Raw genomic sequence first — 19,274 nt, 5'->3', positions numbered from 1 at the left:
ATTAACAACATTACATGTTTTCGAAAGAGCTGACGAGTTAAGTAGCCAACAAAGGAAATAAAAACATAAATTTTTAAGAACCCAACCTGCAGATTTGAAGAATTATAAGCTCCTAGCCTTCCCATGACATACCAAGCCTGTGTAAAGAACACTTCACGTCAAGATAGTATGTTGTTTTCTTTTTGCCTGATTGATAGATTAAATATTTATTCCTAAATATTGGCAAATTGCCTGTCAATATTTATGATTTATAAAATGTATTCTAATGGTAGCGATGAAGCATTCGTATAGATTAAGTTTACACTTACAGATTGCTACTAATTTAGTGTGACTCTCAGCAGGTAGTACACAAAGATGGCATTGGCGGGGCATGTGGATCCCTGCTTCATCACTTCCACTGTCATTCGTGTTAACTACTTTGCCCAGCTAGCATTGAGGGTGCCCTGCCACGGAAATACGTCATGGCCGACCTCCAGTTCTACGTCGGGAAAGTGCTTATAGTATTACTTGTTGATTGAATTTGGATAATATGAGAATGTGTTTTGTCCGTTCTAACCTACAATTTCTAGACTTATTCTTCTGCCACCAACTACTCAAAGGTTGGTAACATTGGTGTATTAATCAATACAATACTTGTTTATGATGTAAAATGTAAATTGATTGTACATGTGCACTTGCTCACCCGTGTGCGAGTCATCAAGAGCCAATAGCGACGAGGTACTTTCCCTTCTCTCGCCCAAGGATCAAGGAGCCTCCTCTCTTGATCGATGGATGGGCGTGCCATGCGCTGTCACGTCGTTTCCACGACTTTAGGACGTTAGGAGTTGAGGGGTCTTAGCGCGATAGCAGTTCACGTAAGCCGCCGGTTGAGATGATTCGTTTACAGGCTTAGGCCCTTTTGCTATACTCAAAGCCTACGAAATACATGTGTTTCTTACAACAGCATATTACAACGACACTAGGATTTTATAGCAACCAAACCGACACGTGGCAATAGCAACATACTATTACATCGCTTTAGATATTTAGTTGCAATAAACAGCTAGCTATTGCAATGGTCTTGATAAATATTACAACAAAACAAAACTATGGCAACAATAACAAACTATTGCATCGCCTTAGAAATTTTGTTGCAATACACGGTTTACCTATTGCAATGGTCGTGTGAAATATTACAACCAAGCAAAATTATGGCAATAATTTCAAGCAATAGCAACACTGCTCTATATGGTTGCAAGAGTACCAAACAGTTGTAACACCAATCAATACTAATGCAACGCGATGTCATCATGGCAATATTTTGAACATATAGCAACACTTTTCAAGAAAGAGTTGCTATAGGGCTCACCTCTTGCAACGGTGAACATAAATATTGCAATGCACTATTTTTGTGGCAACACAGTCCCCATATTACCACATTTTTGGACAAATGTTGCAAAACACACCCCTGTTACAACACAATTTGTGGTGTTGCAAAGGACGTCATGTGGCAATAGGGTCGAAATCTAGTAGTGGGTGGAGAGCGTGTTTTTCAGCTCCCACCTCGCAATGTAAATAGAATAGTGATTTTCATTAGCTTCCCACCAGAATCCAGTTGTATTTTAAGTGTTTATAGAGATCTACATAGCGGAGCTGGCCTTATTACTACCAAATAAGAGAGCTTTTATGCTATATTTTAGGTACTTGAATTTTCGTGTAATAATCTTAAACAACTAAATACTATAATTAAAAATAATTTACAATAGATAATTTGTTTGGCAATCAAACAATGATAAAATTATATGTTGTCCGAAAAAATCAAGTATCTGAAACATAGGAGACGTGACGAAATAAAATATAAGGTATAACGTGAAGACGCGGCATTGTCGAAATGACATGTACGGTATTATTTTATCTTAGAGGAGACTTAAGATGTGTTTGGTTGGTCTGTTCCACCCATCCTATACGACTGGAGTCTATAAAACTAAGCGAGTTGCGTGTTTGGTTGACCGAATGACTGCATGAGTGGATGCAATTGTATAGTTAGATATAGACTGGCAGGATATGTCCAATTGAGATTTATTCACAAGCTAGTTCCGGTGGATGCGGAGATGGGGTGAAGGGTCCACACGCCAGCCTCATATGTTAGACAGATTATCTCTGCTCATGCATCCATCGGAACAGCGTCTCAGTTTTTTTACATCTGCTTATATAATTCACTAAACACTCTTTTTGAGATACTATTTCACTTAGGCTGCATCACTCATTTATAGATATATAGGATCTAGGATGCAACCTTTATATGGCAACCAAAGACATCTCTAGAAGTTGTGTCGTGTACGTGTGAGGGAGACACGTACGTGCATAAACCATAGAGCATAATAACACTCCTATATATGGATCATATAATAAAGGAGCAAGCAATCAACGGGAAAATCCACTTGCACAACCTGTGTTGACGAGGCAGCAGGACCAGGAGGTAGAGGACTGCTGCCCCACTTTGCGGTAGTGGATGGTTCCTGTTCCCGTGTTCCGCACCCGCGTCGATTCCCGCTGTTACCATCGCCGTCGTGGGCGTCGCAACCTCCCTCGCGACCGCGACGCCGTACGAGCGGCGCCCCGCCCCGCCACGACACACCACCCACCCACTCATCCAACCAGGCCAACTCGCGCGCGCTCCCGTAGCCACACGCCCGCCTCAAAAGATTTGTCGCGTCGCGTCGCCGTCGTCGTGGAGCGCCCAGCCCGCGCTCCGCCCGTCGAACAGCAACGGTCCGCTCCTCCTTGACCGCAGGATGCGGCGGCCCTGCTGGCGACCCCGATCGATCGGGCCCGGCGTGGTGCCGAGCTGGCCGCGGGAGAGGGGGACCGGTGGCCCTCGCGCGGCCGCGGAAACAGGTGGAGCTGGAGGGGCGGGACGACCGTGAGTCGCTCACACGGGCCGGACTGCATTATCCGCTCGCTGCGCCTGCCCTGCTTCTCCCGCCATTCATTCCGTCTCTGCTTTCTTGGTCGCCTGCCCTGCTTTTTCCTGTGCTCTTGCCTGCAGCGGGTGATTCGGGGCAGATGGTTGTTCTCCCGCACCGGCACCGCCGTTGATCGCGACAGTCTCCTAGTCTTCGAGGGAAGGGGAGCATCACCGGCGTCCGTCGTCCATGACGGGGTCATCAAGGCAAGCGGCCGAGAAGGTGGAGAAGTGGATGGCGTTCCCGTCTGGCTCCGACGACGCCGGCAGCGGCTTCACGTTCCCGCAGCCACGGTCAGTGTCGGGCGGGGGCAAGGAGATCGTGGAGGAGGCGTCGTCCTCCACGGTCAGTGCCGGCAACAGGCAGGCCTCGTTCCAGCGCGGCCGCGACAGCGGCGTGGGCAGCGCCAAGTCGTCGCGTGGGTCGGGGGACTCTCTGCCGCGGGTGTCGCAGGAGCTCAAGGACGCCCTGTCCAGCCTGCAGCAGACGTTCGTGGTCTCCGACGCCACCCGCCCGAACTGCCCCATCATCTACGCCAGCGCCGGCTTCTACACCATGACCGGCTACGCCCCCAAGGACGTCGTCGGCCGCAACTGCCGCTTCCTGCAGGGCCCCGACACGGACATGGACGAGGTCGCCAAGATCCGGGACGCCGTCAAGACCGGCCGCAGCTTCTGCGGCCGCTTGCTCAACTACCGCAAGGACGGCACGCCCTTCTGGAACATGCTCACCGTCACCCCCATCCGCGACGACCACGGCAAGGTCATCAAGTTCATCGGGTACCCATCCTCTTGGTGGACTGACACTCTGCTCTGCTCAGCTCGTGCCCATGCCTGATGCCCTGACCTCAAGTGCTCTGCTCTGCCCTGCCTTGTGATTGATGGAATTGCCGTGACTGACAGGATGCAAGTCGAGGTGAGCAAGTACACGGAGGGGCTCAGCGAAAAGCGCATGCGGCCAAACGAGATGCCAGTCTCCCTCATCCACTACGACGGTGAGTCCACGACCCCCCTGCGTTCTCGGCTCCCTTATGCCCTGTCCTTGTCCTGCCAATCCGTCAAATTAAGCTTGTTGGCGGCGCTGATCACGTCTCTATTCTTTGATTTGATACCGTAGACCGGCAGAAGGAGACGGCCATGTCATCGATCACGGAGGTGGTGCAGACGGTGAAGCACCCGCGCGCTCGCTCCGAGGGCGAACAGGAGCCCGTGGAGCCTGCACCGCTCGTCACGGCGCCGCCGTTGGTGGCCCCTGGCACGCCGCTCTGGGACGTGAAGAAGGAGGACTCGCGGCTGAGCCGGAAGTTGAGCCGCCGCCGCTCCTCCCTCATGGGGTCAGTCAGAAACTCGGACACTTCAAACAAGCTCAGACTCAGGGCTCCATGTGACTGACATGACATATAAGGATGGTTTCTCGGCAGGTTCAAGATGGGGAAGAGGAGCTCGGTAGGAAGCAAGGAGGCCCTTCCAGCGGAGGTGGAGGCTATGGCGCCGGCGCCGGCGACACCGGAGTCAACGATGGAGAAGGAGCGCAAGAACAGCTGGGAGCAAGAGGGAAGGGAGAGGGACATCAGGCAGGGGATCGATCTAGCCACCACGCTAGAGCGCATCGAGAAGAACTTCGTCATCACGGATCCCAGGCTCCCCGACAACCCCATTGTAAGCACGGCATCCCGCCATAGCTGGACAGCTTCTCGCAGTTACTCAGCGTAGAATGCTTGGGTTGTGCTTGTGCAGATCTTCGCGTCGGATAGCTTCTTGGAGCTGACGGAGTACACGCGGGAAGAGATCCTCGGGAGGAATTGCAGGTGAGCAGTACCCAACCTGTCACTAAAGATAAACAATTTGGCAAATTTCTTTTCAAACTTGGCAACTTTGATTCAAGCTTTGCTACCTGACACATCCATTTGGATTGGTGCCGTTTGGACGAAAGAAGTGCCGTTACTATTTACCTATTCTAAAGTTTGTTATTTTAGTTTTTCTCTAACGAACCTATGCCATTGCTATAAGCTTTGGATGTTATTGGGCCCACATGAAAAACACCTTATTCTTTATGTCCCAAAATACCCCTCTTCCCTCTTATGTTTGTGTCACTGACACCAGCACCCCACAAGTCATCTCCTTCCTTTCCCATCATCTTCAGCAAGTCACGTTGTAACTTTCCCTGCCAAATCCACTGTTCATCCAAGATCAAACGGCTGCAGCCACTTTTAGCCTGGTTTCGGCTTCTCTCCCGCAAAGACTCAGGGAGCTCGTGGCCAGCGTGCGTGGCCGGCGCGACGGGCACGCGGCCGACGTGGTGAGCGCGCGGCCAGTGTGGAGTGAGTGCGCGTGGTCGGCGCAGAGAGCGACACGGCGAGCATGCGGTGGGCGCAGAGGGCGGCGAGGCAAGCTCGCGACCAGCACGGAGACCAAAGCTGCGAGAAACGGCGCGGGCCTGTAGCGCGGCGAGCGTGCGCAGCCACCGCGGAGGGCGGCGCGGCCGACGCGAGCTCTGAGTTTTCACCATGCGGGAGCATTCCAGGCAGAGGATGCTAGAACGGGCCATGGACCTGCTCTTCTCCTCCATGACGCCGCTTCTCCTCCATGACGCCGGGGGGCGCAAGAACAGGCATGTTGCTACCTGAGACGACGATGGCGACCCAGAGCTGGAGTCGCACTGGCACAGTGCCACCAAGCTAATGCTGCCGGCCGAGACGATAGACGAAGCCGACGCCCGCCGGATGTTTGACGAAATGATGATCCAAGACCACGAGCGCGACGGGCCTGGCCGCCTCCACGGACGAAGTCCCACGCGGTAGTGGTGGCGGCGGAGGCGCCTCAGCTCTACATCTACTCCGGGCTCCGACGCGCAGACCGTGGCCACGGACGACTGCCTGGCTGTGCACGGCCCGCTGGCGCACATCCGCCACCACTCCTCAGCCACGGGACTCTCGGAGACTCGGAGTTCACGCGTCTACCTCAGCGCACTCTGCGGCGAATTCCTCTGCGGCAGGCAGGGGCAGGGGCGACCTGGACCCTGCATGCTGGATTCTAGAATGCGAATGCACGGAACGTGCGGTGTGCCCACTGGAACATGCGAGGAGCAGAGGCATTTGCCGATGCCGAATGCGAACCGGAGCGTGAGCATGCGGACGCAGACTGGCCGACGGAGTGGGCCAGCGCGTCTCCTTCTCCCGCAGCAGCCTGGACAGTGGTGTTGCCCCACGCCTCGACGACCCCCATTGGAGACTTGGAGCAGGAGGGGCTAGCGGCGTCGCCTCCGGCCGCGTCGAGGCCACCTCCACTACGCTGCTCCCCTTCGTCTCGCGGGCGACCGACACGGCGCCGCAGCCGACCTGGGCGGCTTGGCCTACACCGACCTGCGACTAGGGCTACTCTGCTCCTCCTCGTCTGCAAAGCTGCACCGCGTCGCACGCGCCACTGCAGCTTGGTGCTCGGCTCCCTCTGCCAACGCGTGCTCGCCTGGCACGCACTCGCGTTCCCGGACAACATGGACGATGTGCCTGTGGGATGTCCCGCTGGGCTCTCGGGCCAGCCTGACCACCGCATCGTCGTGGGCGTGCTCCTCCCTCTCCTGAGTCTCGTCAGGGCGGCGCGGCGCTCAGGACGTTGATGCCCACAGCGCTGTCTCTCTCTACGGGAGAGAAGCCCATCCCTGGATGAAAACGTCTCCAACCCCACGATCTTGCTTGGACGGTAGATGTGGCAGGGAAAGTTACGTTATGACTTGCTGAAGGAAAGTCACCGAATCTGCGTCCGCTGGCTGGGGCATGAGGTGGGACTAAACTAGCATACTCGCACACACTGCTGAGTCTTGTGTCTTGACTGCTGCCGTTCGCACAGGCCCAATACAAGTAGTAGGATGTATTGGCCCAAGGCCGAAGCCCATGAAGCACACAACTGCCGAGTGTGCTTTTGCCTACTTGGGCTTGGTCAAGTTTAGTTATTTTATATTTGCCGGCACATTTTCTTTTTAAAGCTATGACAATGTAACTCAACTTTAAAAAAACATGACAATGCGACTTGTATATGAACTATTGATAAGTTGCTTCTACACGTATAATCTAGTTGTAATTAGGACTCATATAGTGGTCAAATGACTGCAGCACATGTTGTATATATAGATGTTGCTTTTACTCAATATTCGGAGAAATATTCGTAACCCACACTATCCGCATCGGACTCAACCCGTATTTGATATATATTTATTCGTATTCATATCCGAGACAATCTGTATCCGTAGTTGTATCCGATAGCTATCCGTATCCGAGGAAAAAATATGAAAACAAATATGATATCAATAGTATCAGTTTGTATTCAATCCGTTTTCATCCTAGTGGTGAGGATAAGTCGGACAAGTGGGCCCATGGCAGTGTTAGGTGGGACCTGCACCTCTGTGAGAGGAGCTTGAAAGGAGTAGAGGGGCGTTTTTGTCCATATGAAAATACGGTAACTCAAGAGTGAAATATTGTCCAAATTCTAGTATAAGGCTGAAATGAACTCATTCCATCAAAGAGATTTTTGTAAGCCAAGCTTGCTGAACATTGACCATTTGAATATAGCCAGATATGACAATCTGCGACCCCAGGCTGCAGGATCACATCTTTGACCAAATGTCATAGAGATAGAAATTCTGAGATAACTCCCACAATTAGAGCACCTTGGATATCAGAGACCCACAAATTATTTGAGAGGGCCTCGGTACAGTATAGCTCTTAGTGATTTTTCTTTTCTTTAAATGCATAATTGGTTCTCCTGTTTTTGCTTTGAATGGGTTGTGGTATGTAGGTGACCTAGTCTAATCCTATTGGTGTTTGCAGATTTCTTCAAGGGCCAGAGACCGACATGTCCACGGTCGATAAGATCCGGGAGGCTATCCGGGAACAGACCGAAATCACTGTCCAGCTAATCAACTACACCAAGAGTGGTAAATTTTGCCTTTCCTAACTGAAAAAAACTAGAAAGCATGGGCAATTGACATTTTACTACCATAGAGTTTAGTAAATGTATGTATGATTGATGTGGGTGCTATACTGATATTTTTCTACGGTTGTTGTTCACTGACTAGGGAAGAAGTTCTGGAACTTGTTCCACCTGCAGCCAATGCGAGACCAGAAGGTACTCAATGCCTGTAGCTCTTCTCAACTTGCTTTGCACTTGTTCATGTGGTGCTGTGCATACTCATTCTATTATTTGGGTATGTAGGGAGAGCTTCAGTACTTCATTGGTGTTCAATTGGATGGAAGCGACCATGTTGAACCCCTTAGGAATCGTCTCTCTGAGAACACTGAACTACAAAGTGCTAAATTGGTAGCTCAATTTATTCTTACTAATTTTCATTTTGATGGTTTAAACTAGATCTATAACTGGTACACAATAAGTCAACTTTAAAAAGTAAAATAAAATGAGGACTCGGTTATTTGGTTTCTATTCTTGTTGTCATGGTCCACAGTGATGAATTAGCTTTCAACCTTCTTTTGTGTGAGTAATACTTATAAAAGAAACCTGTGGACTTGGAAATTAACAAGTAACATGGGTATGTCATGACAAAATATGTATAGCTACTCCCTCCATTCTAAATTGTTAGTGGTTTTAGGTTTGTTCTAAGTCAAAATTCTCTAGCTTTGATCAAATTTATAGAAAAATCTACATACATCTTCAACATAAAAAGTAGATTCATTAAATAGACCATGAGATATATTTTGATAGTGTAATTATTTTATATTGTAGATGTTAATATATATTCTTGATAAACTTGGTCAAAGTTAGACAAGTTTAACTTAGGACAAAACTAAAATGACTAACAATTTGGAATGGAGTGAGTACTTGATATATAGGACTATAACATTATGTGAATGTATTGTTGCTTTCAAATTTGAAGTACACTAACTATTTATATGATAAAATTTAAATAGGTCAAAGCTACGGCAGAGAATGTGGATGAAGCAGTCAGAGAGCTTCCTGATCCCAACCTGGTAAGGTACATCTAATTTTTGTTTCACTATTTTTCAAAAGCATTTGCTAATTATTCTTCTTAATTCAAATATGCACATCCCTCTTGCATGTTCAGGGAAAAAGGATATGCTAACAAGAGATCACTAACTATTCTTAAACTTCTATAAATGTTATTATAAATATTCGGTAGATTTCTATTGTGGAGGTCAATTTAATGCTCTATATGGAAATGCAAGTTTTTATAACAAATAGACAACACCTACTATGATATGGGGGCAACCTTAGAAGAAAAGGATTAAAGTAATGGACACTGAATTAAACTATTCTCATAGTTTACTGCATATTATGAGCTTTGCATTACGAAACAGAAAACTATAGCTGTAATGTCGATACTTTGAATTAAAATGAATATTTAAGAGTAGTTTGTTTAGCCAATTCTTTGTCATATGTTGTGTTGTAGCTAATATGTGTATTTGCAGAGACCAGAGGACCTATGGGACATTTACTCAAAATATGTTTCCCCAAAGCCTCATAAACGTTACAACTCTTCTTGGATTGCGATAGAAAAGGTATGCTATATGAATGTTCCGTACAAGATTACAAGATTATGATGTAAGTAGAACTACACAAAAAGTAGTTATTTAAGCTTATTACTACAGCATATATAGACAAAGAGTTGGAAGCAAAGTAATTTACTATTTATTGCATTGAAGAAAGGCAAAAGCAGGATGACAATGCATTTGCCATATATGTTTATAAATAGTTCAGTTCATTCTTTCTCAAATTCTAATTTCTACCTTTGCTAAGCCTAAATAGTATGTTTACTACTCACTCTGTTTCAAATTATAAGATGTTTTGGCTTTTTGAGATACATTACTTTCACTATGTATCTAGACATAGTGTATATCTAATTGCATATAAAAAACTTGTATCTAGAAAAGCCAAAATATCTTATAATTTGGAATGGAGTATGTCGTGCAATGATCTTTGCTTTTGCATATAGTGTTATTTCATACCAATTTATGAACTTGCAATAACTTATATATTAAGATAACACTCAAAAACATTCTATGAGCAAAATGCTCAGGTTTTTTATTTTCATTTTGATTTTTATAGGATTTATTTATATAATCCAATATGCGGTCATACTTTAAGTATGCTTGAATATCAAATGGATTTTTTTTATTTTGGTTCCATAGTAGTATAATGACTTTTTGTATTTGTACTTCAGATTACAAAATCTGGGGAGAAGATTGGCTTGAAGCATTTCAAGCCTATAAAACCTTTGGGTTGTGGTGACACTGGCAGGTAAGGAGATCAACCTAACCTTTTGAAATTGAAACATACATAACTAACCATTTTAGGTATGTGCTACTACTTTTGAATGTTTGCTAGCAAGAAAATAAATATTTCATTAAATCAACCCAGACAAAAAATGGTAGATGTCAATCCACGCCCGTATATGATACTGCAAGTGTATTTGATGAGCCCTTCCGTGCCCCTCGGATATTTATTCCCGAGGAGATGTGAGGAAAATATTGAGAGGAATGAGTGGGAATTAGGGTTTAGGGTTATTGATACATGGTAATCAAATGAAGGTAAGATTTTTATGGCTATATAACACAAGTGTTATGATTGTGGATGTCGGACTTGTCTAGAAGATGTGGTACTCAGGATTTTATAGTTGTGCAAGGTCTTTTTATGGTTGCAGGTAATTTGGTTAGTTGGTTGGCACGTTGAATAATAATTCAATGCACTGGACATTGAATAGTATATATATGCAAAATGTACGTGCTCAAGCCAACCCAACCCAACAAAAAACCAACTAACATGGTCCACCAACCAACTAAACAATTGAGCCCAACTTTCACCATCCCATCTAGATGCAACCGTCCTAGTTGGTCACAACTCGTGACTTAGCTGGTTGCGACTGGTTGCAACTAGATCAATTGGTCATGAGCCCCGTCATCATCCAACCAGGTTCACAATTACGGATGATTTCAACTGGCTCAGTTGGTCACTACTTGTGACTGGGCTTGGATGCAACTTAGTTGTATGGTTGCAACTATAGTTGGTCACGACTCCCACCATTCCGTCTGGTTGTAACTCGGTTGCCAATGGTTGTAAGCTTAGTTGATCATGACTCGTGACTGGGTCTAACTGAGTCAAGCCTAGTTAGATCTTGTAGCAACTTGCTCAGCTAGTCATAACCACCTCAATTGGTTAGAACTCAGTTGTGATTGGTTGCAACTGCCTAATTGGTCATGACTTGTGACTTTGTGACATGGCCTGGTTACAACCTAGTTGTGACTGGTTGCAACTGTCTGAAGGTGTGGAGGGACAATAGGTGTGGGTAGTGTGATCCACGTGGAGGCGTGCAGTTGGTAGACGCAGATGGCGCTGTTTAGGGTGGGCACATTTTAGCAGTTTAGCCATCATGCCTCTATTCGTATGCATGTTAGTGTGGCTGGTATTCAGTGTTGGGTTCCTATGGGAATTGGGGTTTGAGAGAGACTTGAGGAAGCCTTGGTGGAGTTTGGTGGGAGGCAGACAGTATGATGTGTTTTTTAATAAGTGAATGACAAGAACATGTCGAAAATAAAGTGCAACTAACATTTACACATATGTGTACTGGGTATATACATAATGTTTCGGCAAAATTGTTGGGTATTCCTGGGAATACACAGGCGTCCATACTAGATCTGCCCTGTCCTTGGATTTCTTTATTACTACCATGTCTTTGCTTAATAAAGGGTATGATACTATGTCTATGTTTTTCTCCCTAGTGTACATTTGGTGGAGTTGCAAGGCAGTGGTGAATTATTTGCAATGAAGGCAATGGACAAATCAGTGATGTTGAACCGCAACAAGGTAAATTCTAGAAATAAATGTTAATAACATGCAGTGTTGTATCTTTTGATAGACACTTCATGCTATCAAACTCCTGGTCACACTGGTATGTATAGGTACAAGCAGTTGGAGTTTTTTTTGGATAAGTGGTAAAATTAGTAGTTGAATCTTGAATTATTAGTTTTGTATCCGTATGGTTGTGTGGGTGTGCATTCGTGCCACTCCTAGAAGGGAGTGTCAGTGGCTTAAATTTCGAAAATGAAGAATGAAAGGGCAACATGGTATCACAAATCTTCCAGGAGTGAAAACATTGATTAATTTTTGGATGTTTAGTATTTATCAATTTATTCAGACATATGCTATAAACAGATTCTTACAAGATAACATTTCCAAATATATGCATTTAGTTTCTGAAATGTGCAGGTTCATCGAGTTTGTATCGAAAGAGAAATATACTCACTATTGGATCATCCTTTTCTCCCAACATTATATACTTCATTCCAGGTCAGTCTTATGTGCTATGCTGTTGTGCCTTGTCTTAGAGTCATTTAAGATTGGTAAATAAAAAAAATGGTACACATAACTTCATCTGCATATGGTTTCTATATGGTTATCTACTGACCTCCATAATTGATTATTGACCATCATGTTTTGTATTTTGATAATTTATTTTGCATTTTAACTTTTGAATTTAACATATATGCATTACTAATCATTGTTTTTTCAGACACCAACACATGTTTGTCTCATAACAGACTTTTGTCCTGGAGGTGAATTATTTGCACTACTCGATATGCAACCCATGAAACTTTTGAGAGAAGAATCTGCAAGGTAGCTGTTACAAAATGCAATTTTTTTTATATAGACTACTCCTTGATGCATTATTTGTTTATTTAAACGTGCCTATTCTGATGTAAAATTTTGTTGTGCTTTTGAAAATGCCTTCCAAAATGGATGTGTTCTTTCCTTGTTCAGATACAAATATTAGCTTATGCTGTGAAGTTAATATAGGGCATTCCTAATGGTTTATAATTTATCTTTGTAGCTTGAGTTTATAAGCTTTGATGTTAACAACATATGAACCATTTCCTAATTGATATGAAAATTTGCAAAATAATGGCATTAATGAAAAGAAATCTCGTATCTTCATTAGGATTATACTTTTTGGCAAATTCAAATGCTATGATATGTTTATTCGATTATTTTTTCTCCAAACAAATAGTTGATCAAGCAAATAATTTTTCTGACACTTCAAATCTGAAGAACTCTTATGAACTATGCTAATACCATCACTACCTAGGAAGGCCCGTTCGGGAGCCTGCATAGTACCCCAAAACTGAAGCAAAAGGACAATTTAGTTTTTCTTTTCCATAATTTGGATTATAGAGATGTGATAGTCACTTAAACTATTGTATTACTAAATATTTTATTATGATATATTGCCTATATTTTTCTGTTTGTTACATTATTTTGATCAATTTTTCTGCAGGTTTTATGCTGCGGAGGTTGTGATTGGTCTTGAGTATCTCCATTTCCTTGGTATTGGTCTTATTTTTATTATTTCGCGTAGTTTCTAGACAAGTCTCTTCCTCAAGTGCAGTATGCAAATGTTACTGAGGCTAGGAAATTTCACTATTCTTGATGATTTCTCTAAACACGGCTTGTTGGGTTAATAATAGCTAGCCACGCTGTACAGTGTTTAATTACTAAACAAATATATAACAAATAAATTATAATCGGTCGAGTAAAAATTAATATCGTGTAAGTAAGATCATTTGCGCCATCTGTTCCTATTCTTTAGAAGGGATGCATTTAAATTCCTGTGGTGACATCAATGGTTGGTGATTATATAGTGTTTCTATTGCAGGAATAATATACCGTGACCTAAAACCAGAAAATATTTTGCTCCAAGAGGATGGCCACATAGTTCTGACTGATTTTGACCTCTCGTTTTTGACTTCTTCAAAACCTCATGTAAGTCGAGAGCAAGCTTTGAAAACTAAATCAATATTAGTATTTTGTTTGTGCATTTATTCCTCATCAGTCTACCGTGTTATTTCACCATATGGTACTAACAGAATGTGCAGCTATACTTCACATAGTGGTGAGTTTACTATTTTCCACTTGCATGATATTTGCAGTGGAGAACAAATAGTTTTTCATGTGTCAATGACATAGATTTAGACTGCTTATAGGTGCCGCAATCATGTATGTTTGTTTTCCATGAGAGCTTGTTGTGCACTTAATTAAATACAAAGCTATAAGCCAATAACCTTTGCTAATGATATACTTCAGGTGATAAAGCATTCTACATCAAGACGAAGAAGATCTAAGGAGTATCTGCCCCCAAGTTTTGTTTCAGATCCTGCCACTCCATCAAATTCTTTTGTTGGAACTGAAGAGTACATAGCTCCAGTATGATACAGTGCTCTATCTTTACTTTTTTTAGCATGGTTTTTTCGTATTTCATCAGTGAGATGACTGATTTCCAAATAATTTGAATGTGATCACCATCACATCCTAAGTTATTACTCCCACCATACTTAAAGTTGTGATAATTTAGCTTGTCAAGGTAAATAGTAATATCTCTGCACACACACACTTTTGTCATTCACAATGAGAGTTGTATGTTGTGGGAACTCCCCAAAGTTTCATATAAAAGAAAGTTGCTGAGAGTTTTGAAGTGCAGTTTGGTAATTTCATACCACTTTTTAAAATTTGTACCAAATAGATTATGCTTAGCACGTTGCAAATATTTTAAGATACCATACATGATTATATGGTTACTTCCACTCAAATATTTTTATCATTTTGCAATGATTGCCATAATTGTTATACTCCCAACCTCCATAAAAAGTTTCATAATCAAATATTCTACATATAAGAGAACATATCAGTTTTATAGAATTTTTTCTCTTCTTCCCCTGATTTGAGCCGAATCGGGGCAGGGGACGGCACCAGCAATGGTTGCGTCGAGGTACGCAGTTGATGCCAAGGGAGGCACCATGGCAGCAACTGAGACTGAGAGGTGGTTGCCCCATGTGGGGGTTCCTGAGCGCCTTAGGTGACAGGGTTAACAACATCACATAAGGGGAAGAACAGAAGAGGTGGTGCTTGTTGACGGCTAGTGAGTGACCTGCCGGTGGCTACAATGAGTGTATAACCCTGATGCCATGTTGTGAATCTCGAAATTAGCTCTCACATCCTTTCCCAAAAGGGCTGGTATATAAAACAGAGTGTAAAATATGCAGAGAGACCCCTCTACAAGAGAGCAATTACATGTAAGGACATATCCCATACGTTCGATAGAGATTGTCTTATTCATAAAAAACCTAGTTTTGTAATTTAAGTGCTGCAAAACTACGGGTTCTTTGGCATGTGGCACATGACACCAATTATTATGTCTTATATATAGTTATAGGGCAAGCTGGTAATCCTATGTAGTCCCCAAAAAGCACCAGCATGGATGGTACCAGTGCCACATTACCATGGGTTTTGTGAAACTTTAAGATAAGAGTATTTGGTGTCAATTGCATCAAGCCAAATACAAATTTTTGACATTGATCGTGAACCAATGGTTTTCTGAATCTTATTTAAACTTTTAGTGCATTGACTAAACCATTAATTCTTATTTCTTCACTTCTTGATCTCTAAATTAATAACTTTTTGTCATTGGTTGTGAACCTATGGTTTTCTGAATCTTATTTAAACTTTTAATGCATTTAACTAAACCCTAGTTTTGATTTCTTCACTTCTTGATCTCTAAATTAATTGCCATGCAATCTTTTGATATTTTAGGAGGTCATCACAGGTGCACCACATACAAGTGCCATTGATTGGTGGGCTCTTGGTAAGCAATAATATGTGGATTATAGAGTTTTGTTATCATTTAAGCTATAGCTAGTGAATACATTCCATAAGTTTACTCATGGATTAAAAACAATTTTTTTTTGCCTCTGAGTAGGAATAAGAACTATCACCTAAACGATGTAGGCAGGTGAAACGTTGAAGGATCAACTCAGTATCTAAATAATCATGATAACCTATGAAATGTTTGGACTTCCACCGGGAGAACCGGCAAGCTTACCAGTCTGGTGAACTTGATTGTTTAGTGCTTCCTGTTCTTTGTTGTGTTTTTAAACAAGAATTTCAGAATAATATGAGGGAAGTAACAGACTTTGGCCTCAAATTACTTGGTTCTGATGCAAAGATGTTCACTTTAATTGCCAATATAGAAAAGAAAAATTATATGGCGCTCAAGGAGGTTAACGCCCTCTTTATCTAAAATATCATGTTGCAATATTTCAAAAAATAATCACAAAAATCATTTATGTAGTACACCTAAATTAAGTATAGCCGCAACAATTCATTTTGAAATTCATCTTTTAATAAGATTAAAAAACTAGAAGTATCACTTTTAGCACATGATGAACAATGCCAGGTTGACTGCTTGTCTATTTTGTTTCTTGACATCTAGGATGAATTTTAAACTGAATTGTTGTGGATATGCTTAGCTTTATGTGTACTACATACATGATTTTTTATGTTTTTTAAAATATTGCAACATGGTATTTTAGCTAACGAGGGTGCCAAACCCCTGGGCGCCAAATGTGCACTTATATAAAAATCCCTAAGATGTGGTTCTAATCACCAATCCAAAAGATTATATACAAGAAATGGTAGAAATGAACTAGTATCGAAATAGTTGTGTTATATAGTTAAAATCAATCTCAGATGAAACAACATAGGATGACAGCCTGTGTGGCACCATAATACAACTTTAGGGCACATAATATATATAAATATATATGCTAACTTCAGTTTAGCTTGATGCTTGTAATCTATATGGTACCACAATACGAATGTGGAAGTAAAGAGATCTATATCAAGTATTCCCAAATGGGAATTCCTTGTTCAAGAGATCTTATATAGCATACCAGTTTGATACTGTCTCTGAGGTTGTCACATCCTTCTTCCCCATGATATAGGAATTCTCTTGTATGAAATGTTGTATGGACGTACACCTTTTCGAGGAAAGAACAGGAAAAGGACATTTCATAATATCCTGCACAAAGATCTTACATTTCCAAGTAGCATTCCGGTAAGAGATTTCATCCTTATTTTTGTTACCTACAATTACATGTAAATCTGGTCAAATTTGCGTGTGTCTGTGCAGTTAACATTTGATGGTATAGAAACAATTTTAAAACTATCTAGTGAGATAGTCCCTTGTTTAGTATAACTATTAGGCACTAGTTTACATTCTACAATGTTGTTTAGTCTGTTCATCTATTAACAAATATTTACTCCAGGTTAGTCTTGCGGCTAAGCAATTAATCCATGGATTGCTTCAGAGAGATCCCGCTTCTCGACTTAGTTCAAGTGCCGGTGCAAACGATATCAAGCAACATCCCTTTTTTAAAGATATATACTGGCCACTCATCCGTTGCATGGTGATCTGGAAATTGAGCCTTTGAAGAGTATCTTGGAAAAAAATTGTTTGGCACATCACTAATAAAGAAAATAACTTTGCATGTGCAGGAGCCCCCAGAGCTTGATGTTCCACTGAAACTAACTCGGAAGGAACCTGAATTAACAGTGAAGCCTGAGGAGGATACTCATGCCCAGATTGTTGACACATTTTAAGGTGAGCCTCAGCATTTAAAAGAACTTGTTGTCTGATTTAGATCTGCTATTATATATTACCGATTTTACTGGAAACAAAAGATGACCAATACTTTATATGATCAAATTCTTTAATTACTTTTGTGCTGATCGAAAGTCACTAAACACTATGTTATACACACACAATGACACAAGATTGTAAAAGCAATCAAAAGCACATGAATAAGTAATATGTCAGCACACATATCTTGTACAAAAAATTGGTCCGACTAGGGAAAAGAATAATGGTAAAAATTACTATAAAAGATGGTAAATATTACTTTTAACAGAATATTACTGTTAAGGGTAGCTTAAAGTAAGTCAAGCAGAGTATTATTTTTACCTAGGCTTTCCATGTTACATTTTGCAGGGCAGGCTGTACGGACACCAACCCCGGCGCCCCGCGTTGAAAGAACGTCGTTGAGCATGTATATAGTAATAAAAGAGGTTTCATGGGCAGGCAGGATTTTCAACCTGAATTGCACTAGAGGTCGTGGTGTACTTCAGGCATTCTTTTGGTTAGGTTAAGTGAATAATACATCAATGGGATAAAGTTCCTGTAAATGTACCGTTTTTTTTGTGCATATGGCTGAATAAAATGTAGTGATTATTTATATTACATCAAAAAAAATTTGAATGGAGTGAAATGCCCTAGGTTTCATAAATTATTCTCACGTCCTCACCTAGGCTACTACCGTAGGCAAAAGAAGTAGGATGAGTTGGTCCATCTGTTTTTCTGGGATGAGCTCACCCTATATCTAGGAAGTGTATTTTCTTTAGCAACTCTAAGAGCTCCTACTTTTGATTCGAGGGCTGCCCCTCGTACCATAGCCCTCATTTTCTTTAGGACCCACTTGCCAATCACTACTACAGCTAGGCTCTTTAGAGGCGACAAGGTTGCCTTTGCAGAAGTGGCTGGGCCTGCCGCCTCTCTTTATTCCGTCTCTACAAATCATCGATTTGCAGAGGCAGTTCTCCCCTCTAAAAAACGGATTTCTAGAGACGATTTGTAGAGGCGGTTGCATTTTGAGCCGCCTCTACATATCGTTGTCCAAATATTACAAATTTAGGCTAAAAATAGGGAAAAATCAGAAAAATAACAAAAAAAATTAATCTCAGGAGACCACACTAGGCACCACTGGGCAGCCACATAGGATTGCCATCACAAGTGGCGATTATTTAATCCGTGACCTGTGGCATCACGCATTCGTCCCCTAACCACTCCACCAATACAATACTTATGTCGAAATAGGATATTCGTTCTCCTTATTTTCCTTCCTCCAGTTTTCAAATTAGTATTTGAGACCCTAAACGAATTTGAATGAAAAAGTTATCAACTACAAAGTTGCATAGCTTTTCGAGATCTACAATTTTTTTTCATCATTTCTCCATCCCAGATCATTTAAAAAAATTCGAATTTCAAATGTGAGAAGTTCAAGCATAATTTTCCATGCATAGATGATTTCAAGTAAAAAAGTTGTCAACTACAAAGTTGTATAACTTTTTGAGATCTAAAACTTTCATTGTCGTCATTTCTCCATCTCCGGTAGTTTAAAAAATCGAATTTCAAATGTGAGAAATTTAAGCATAATTTTTCATGCATAGATGATTTCAAATAAAAATGTTGTCAACTACAAAGTTGCATAACTTTCGAGATATACAACTTTCGTTTTGGTCGTTTCTCCATCCGTGATCTATAACTTTCATTTTTATTGTTTCTCCTTTGGAAATCATTTGAAAAATTTAAATTTATTATGCAGCTCTTATTTTTAAAGGTGGTTGGAAAACAATTTTTAGAGGTGGCTCCCCTCCGGGACTTCTTTCATGGCCAGTCACGGCCGAGGCGGGGGGAGGAAGA

General features: G+C 42.2%; 1 protein-coding gene across 3 annotated transcripts; it reads left to right on the top strand.

Moving 5' to 3' along the window:
• The first annotated feature begins 2,893 nt into the window (after positions 1-2,893).
• On the top strand, positions 2,894-18,081 carry LOC136477262 (phototropin-2-like). 3 transcript variants are annotated; one of them, XM_066475383.1, is made up of 22 exons: positions 2,894-3,724; positions 3,848-3,939; positions 4,062-4,278; positions 4,366-4,603; positions 4,682-4,752; positions 7,768-7,874; positions 8,016-8,065; positions 8,153-8,257; positions 8,863-8,922; positions 9,382-9,471; positions 10,134-10,210; positions 11,689-11,773; positions 12,160-12,256; positions 12,508-12,583; positions 13,242-13,291; positions 13,620-13,726; positions 14,048-14,167; positions 15,551-15,602; positions 16,741-16,853; positions 17,065-17,205; positions 17,294-17,399; positions 17,787-18,081. In XM_066475383.1, the coding sequence occupies exons 1-21, from the start codon at positions 3,135-3,137 to the stop codon at positions 17,396-17,398; spliced, it is 2,643 nt and encodes an 880-aa protein (XP_066331480.1). In that variant the 5' UTR covers positions 2,894-3,134; the 3' UTR covers position 17,399; positions 17,787-18,081. The 3 variants fall into 3 exon arrangements, with proteins under 3 accessions (XP_066331480.1, XP_066331481.1, XP_066331479.1); XM_066475382.1 differs by having other exon boundaries at positions 2,896-3,724; positions 12,176-12,256; positions 12,480-12,583; XM_066475384.1 differs by lacking the exons at positions 16,741-16,853; positions 17,294-17,399; positions 17,787-18,081 and having other exon boundaries at positions 12,176-12,256; positions 12,480-12,583; positions 17,065-17,203.
• The last annotated feature ends 1,193 nt before the right edge of the window (positions 18,082-19,274 follow it).

The sequence above is a fragment of the Miscanthus floridulus genome, chromosome 8 (assembly GCF_019320115.1).
Source record: "Miscanthus floridulus cultivar M001 chromosome 8, ASM1932011v1, whole genome shotgun sequence".
Classification (NCBI taxonomy): Eukaryota; Viridiplantae; Streptophyta; class Magnoliopsida; order Poales; family Poaceae; genus Miscanthus; species Miscanthus floridulus.
Note: the sequence above shows the minus strand (reverse complement) of the source record. Positions and strands in the feature narration are given on the sequence as shown.

Coding starts and splice junctions, on each gene's coding strand:
- LOC136477262 (XM_066475382.1), top strand. CDS start 3,135: ATGACGGGGTCATCAAGGCAAGCGGCCGAGAAGGTGGAGAAGTGGATG. Junction 13,292..13,619: donor TGAGTATCTCCATTTCCTTG/GTATTGGTCTTA, acceptor TTTCTATTGCAG/GAATAATATACCGTGACCTA. Junction 13,727..14,047: donor TGACTTCTTCAAAACCTCAT/GTAAGTCGAGAG, acceptor GATATACTTCAG/GTGATAAAGCATTCTACATC.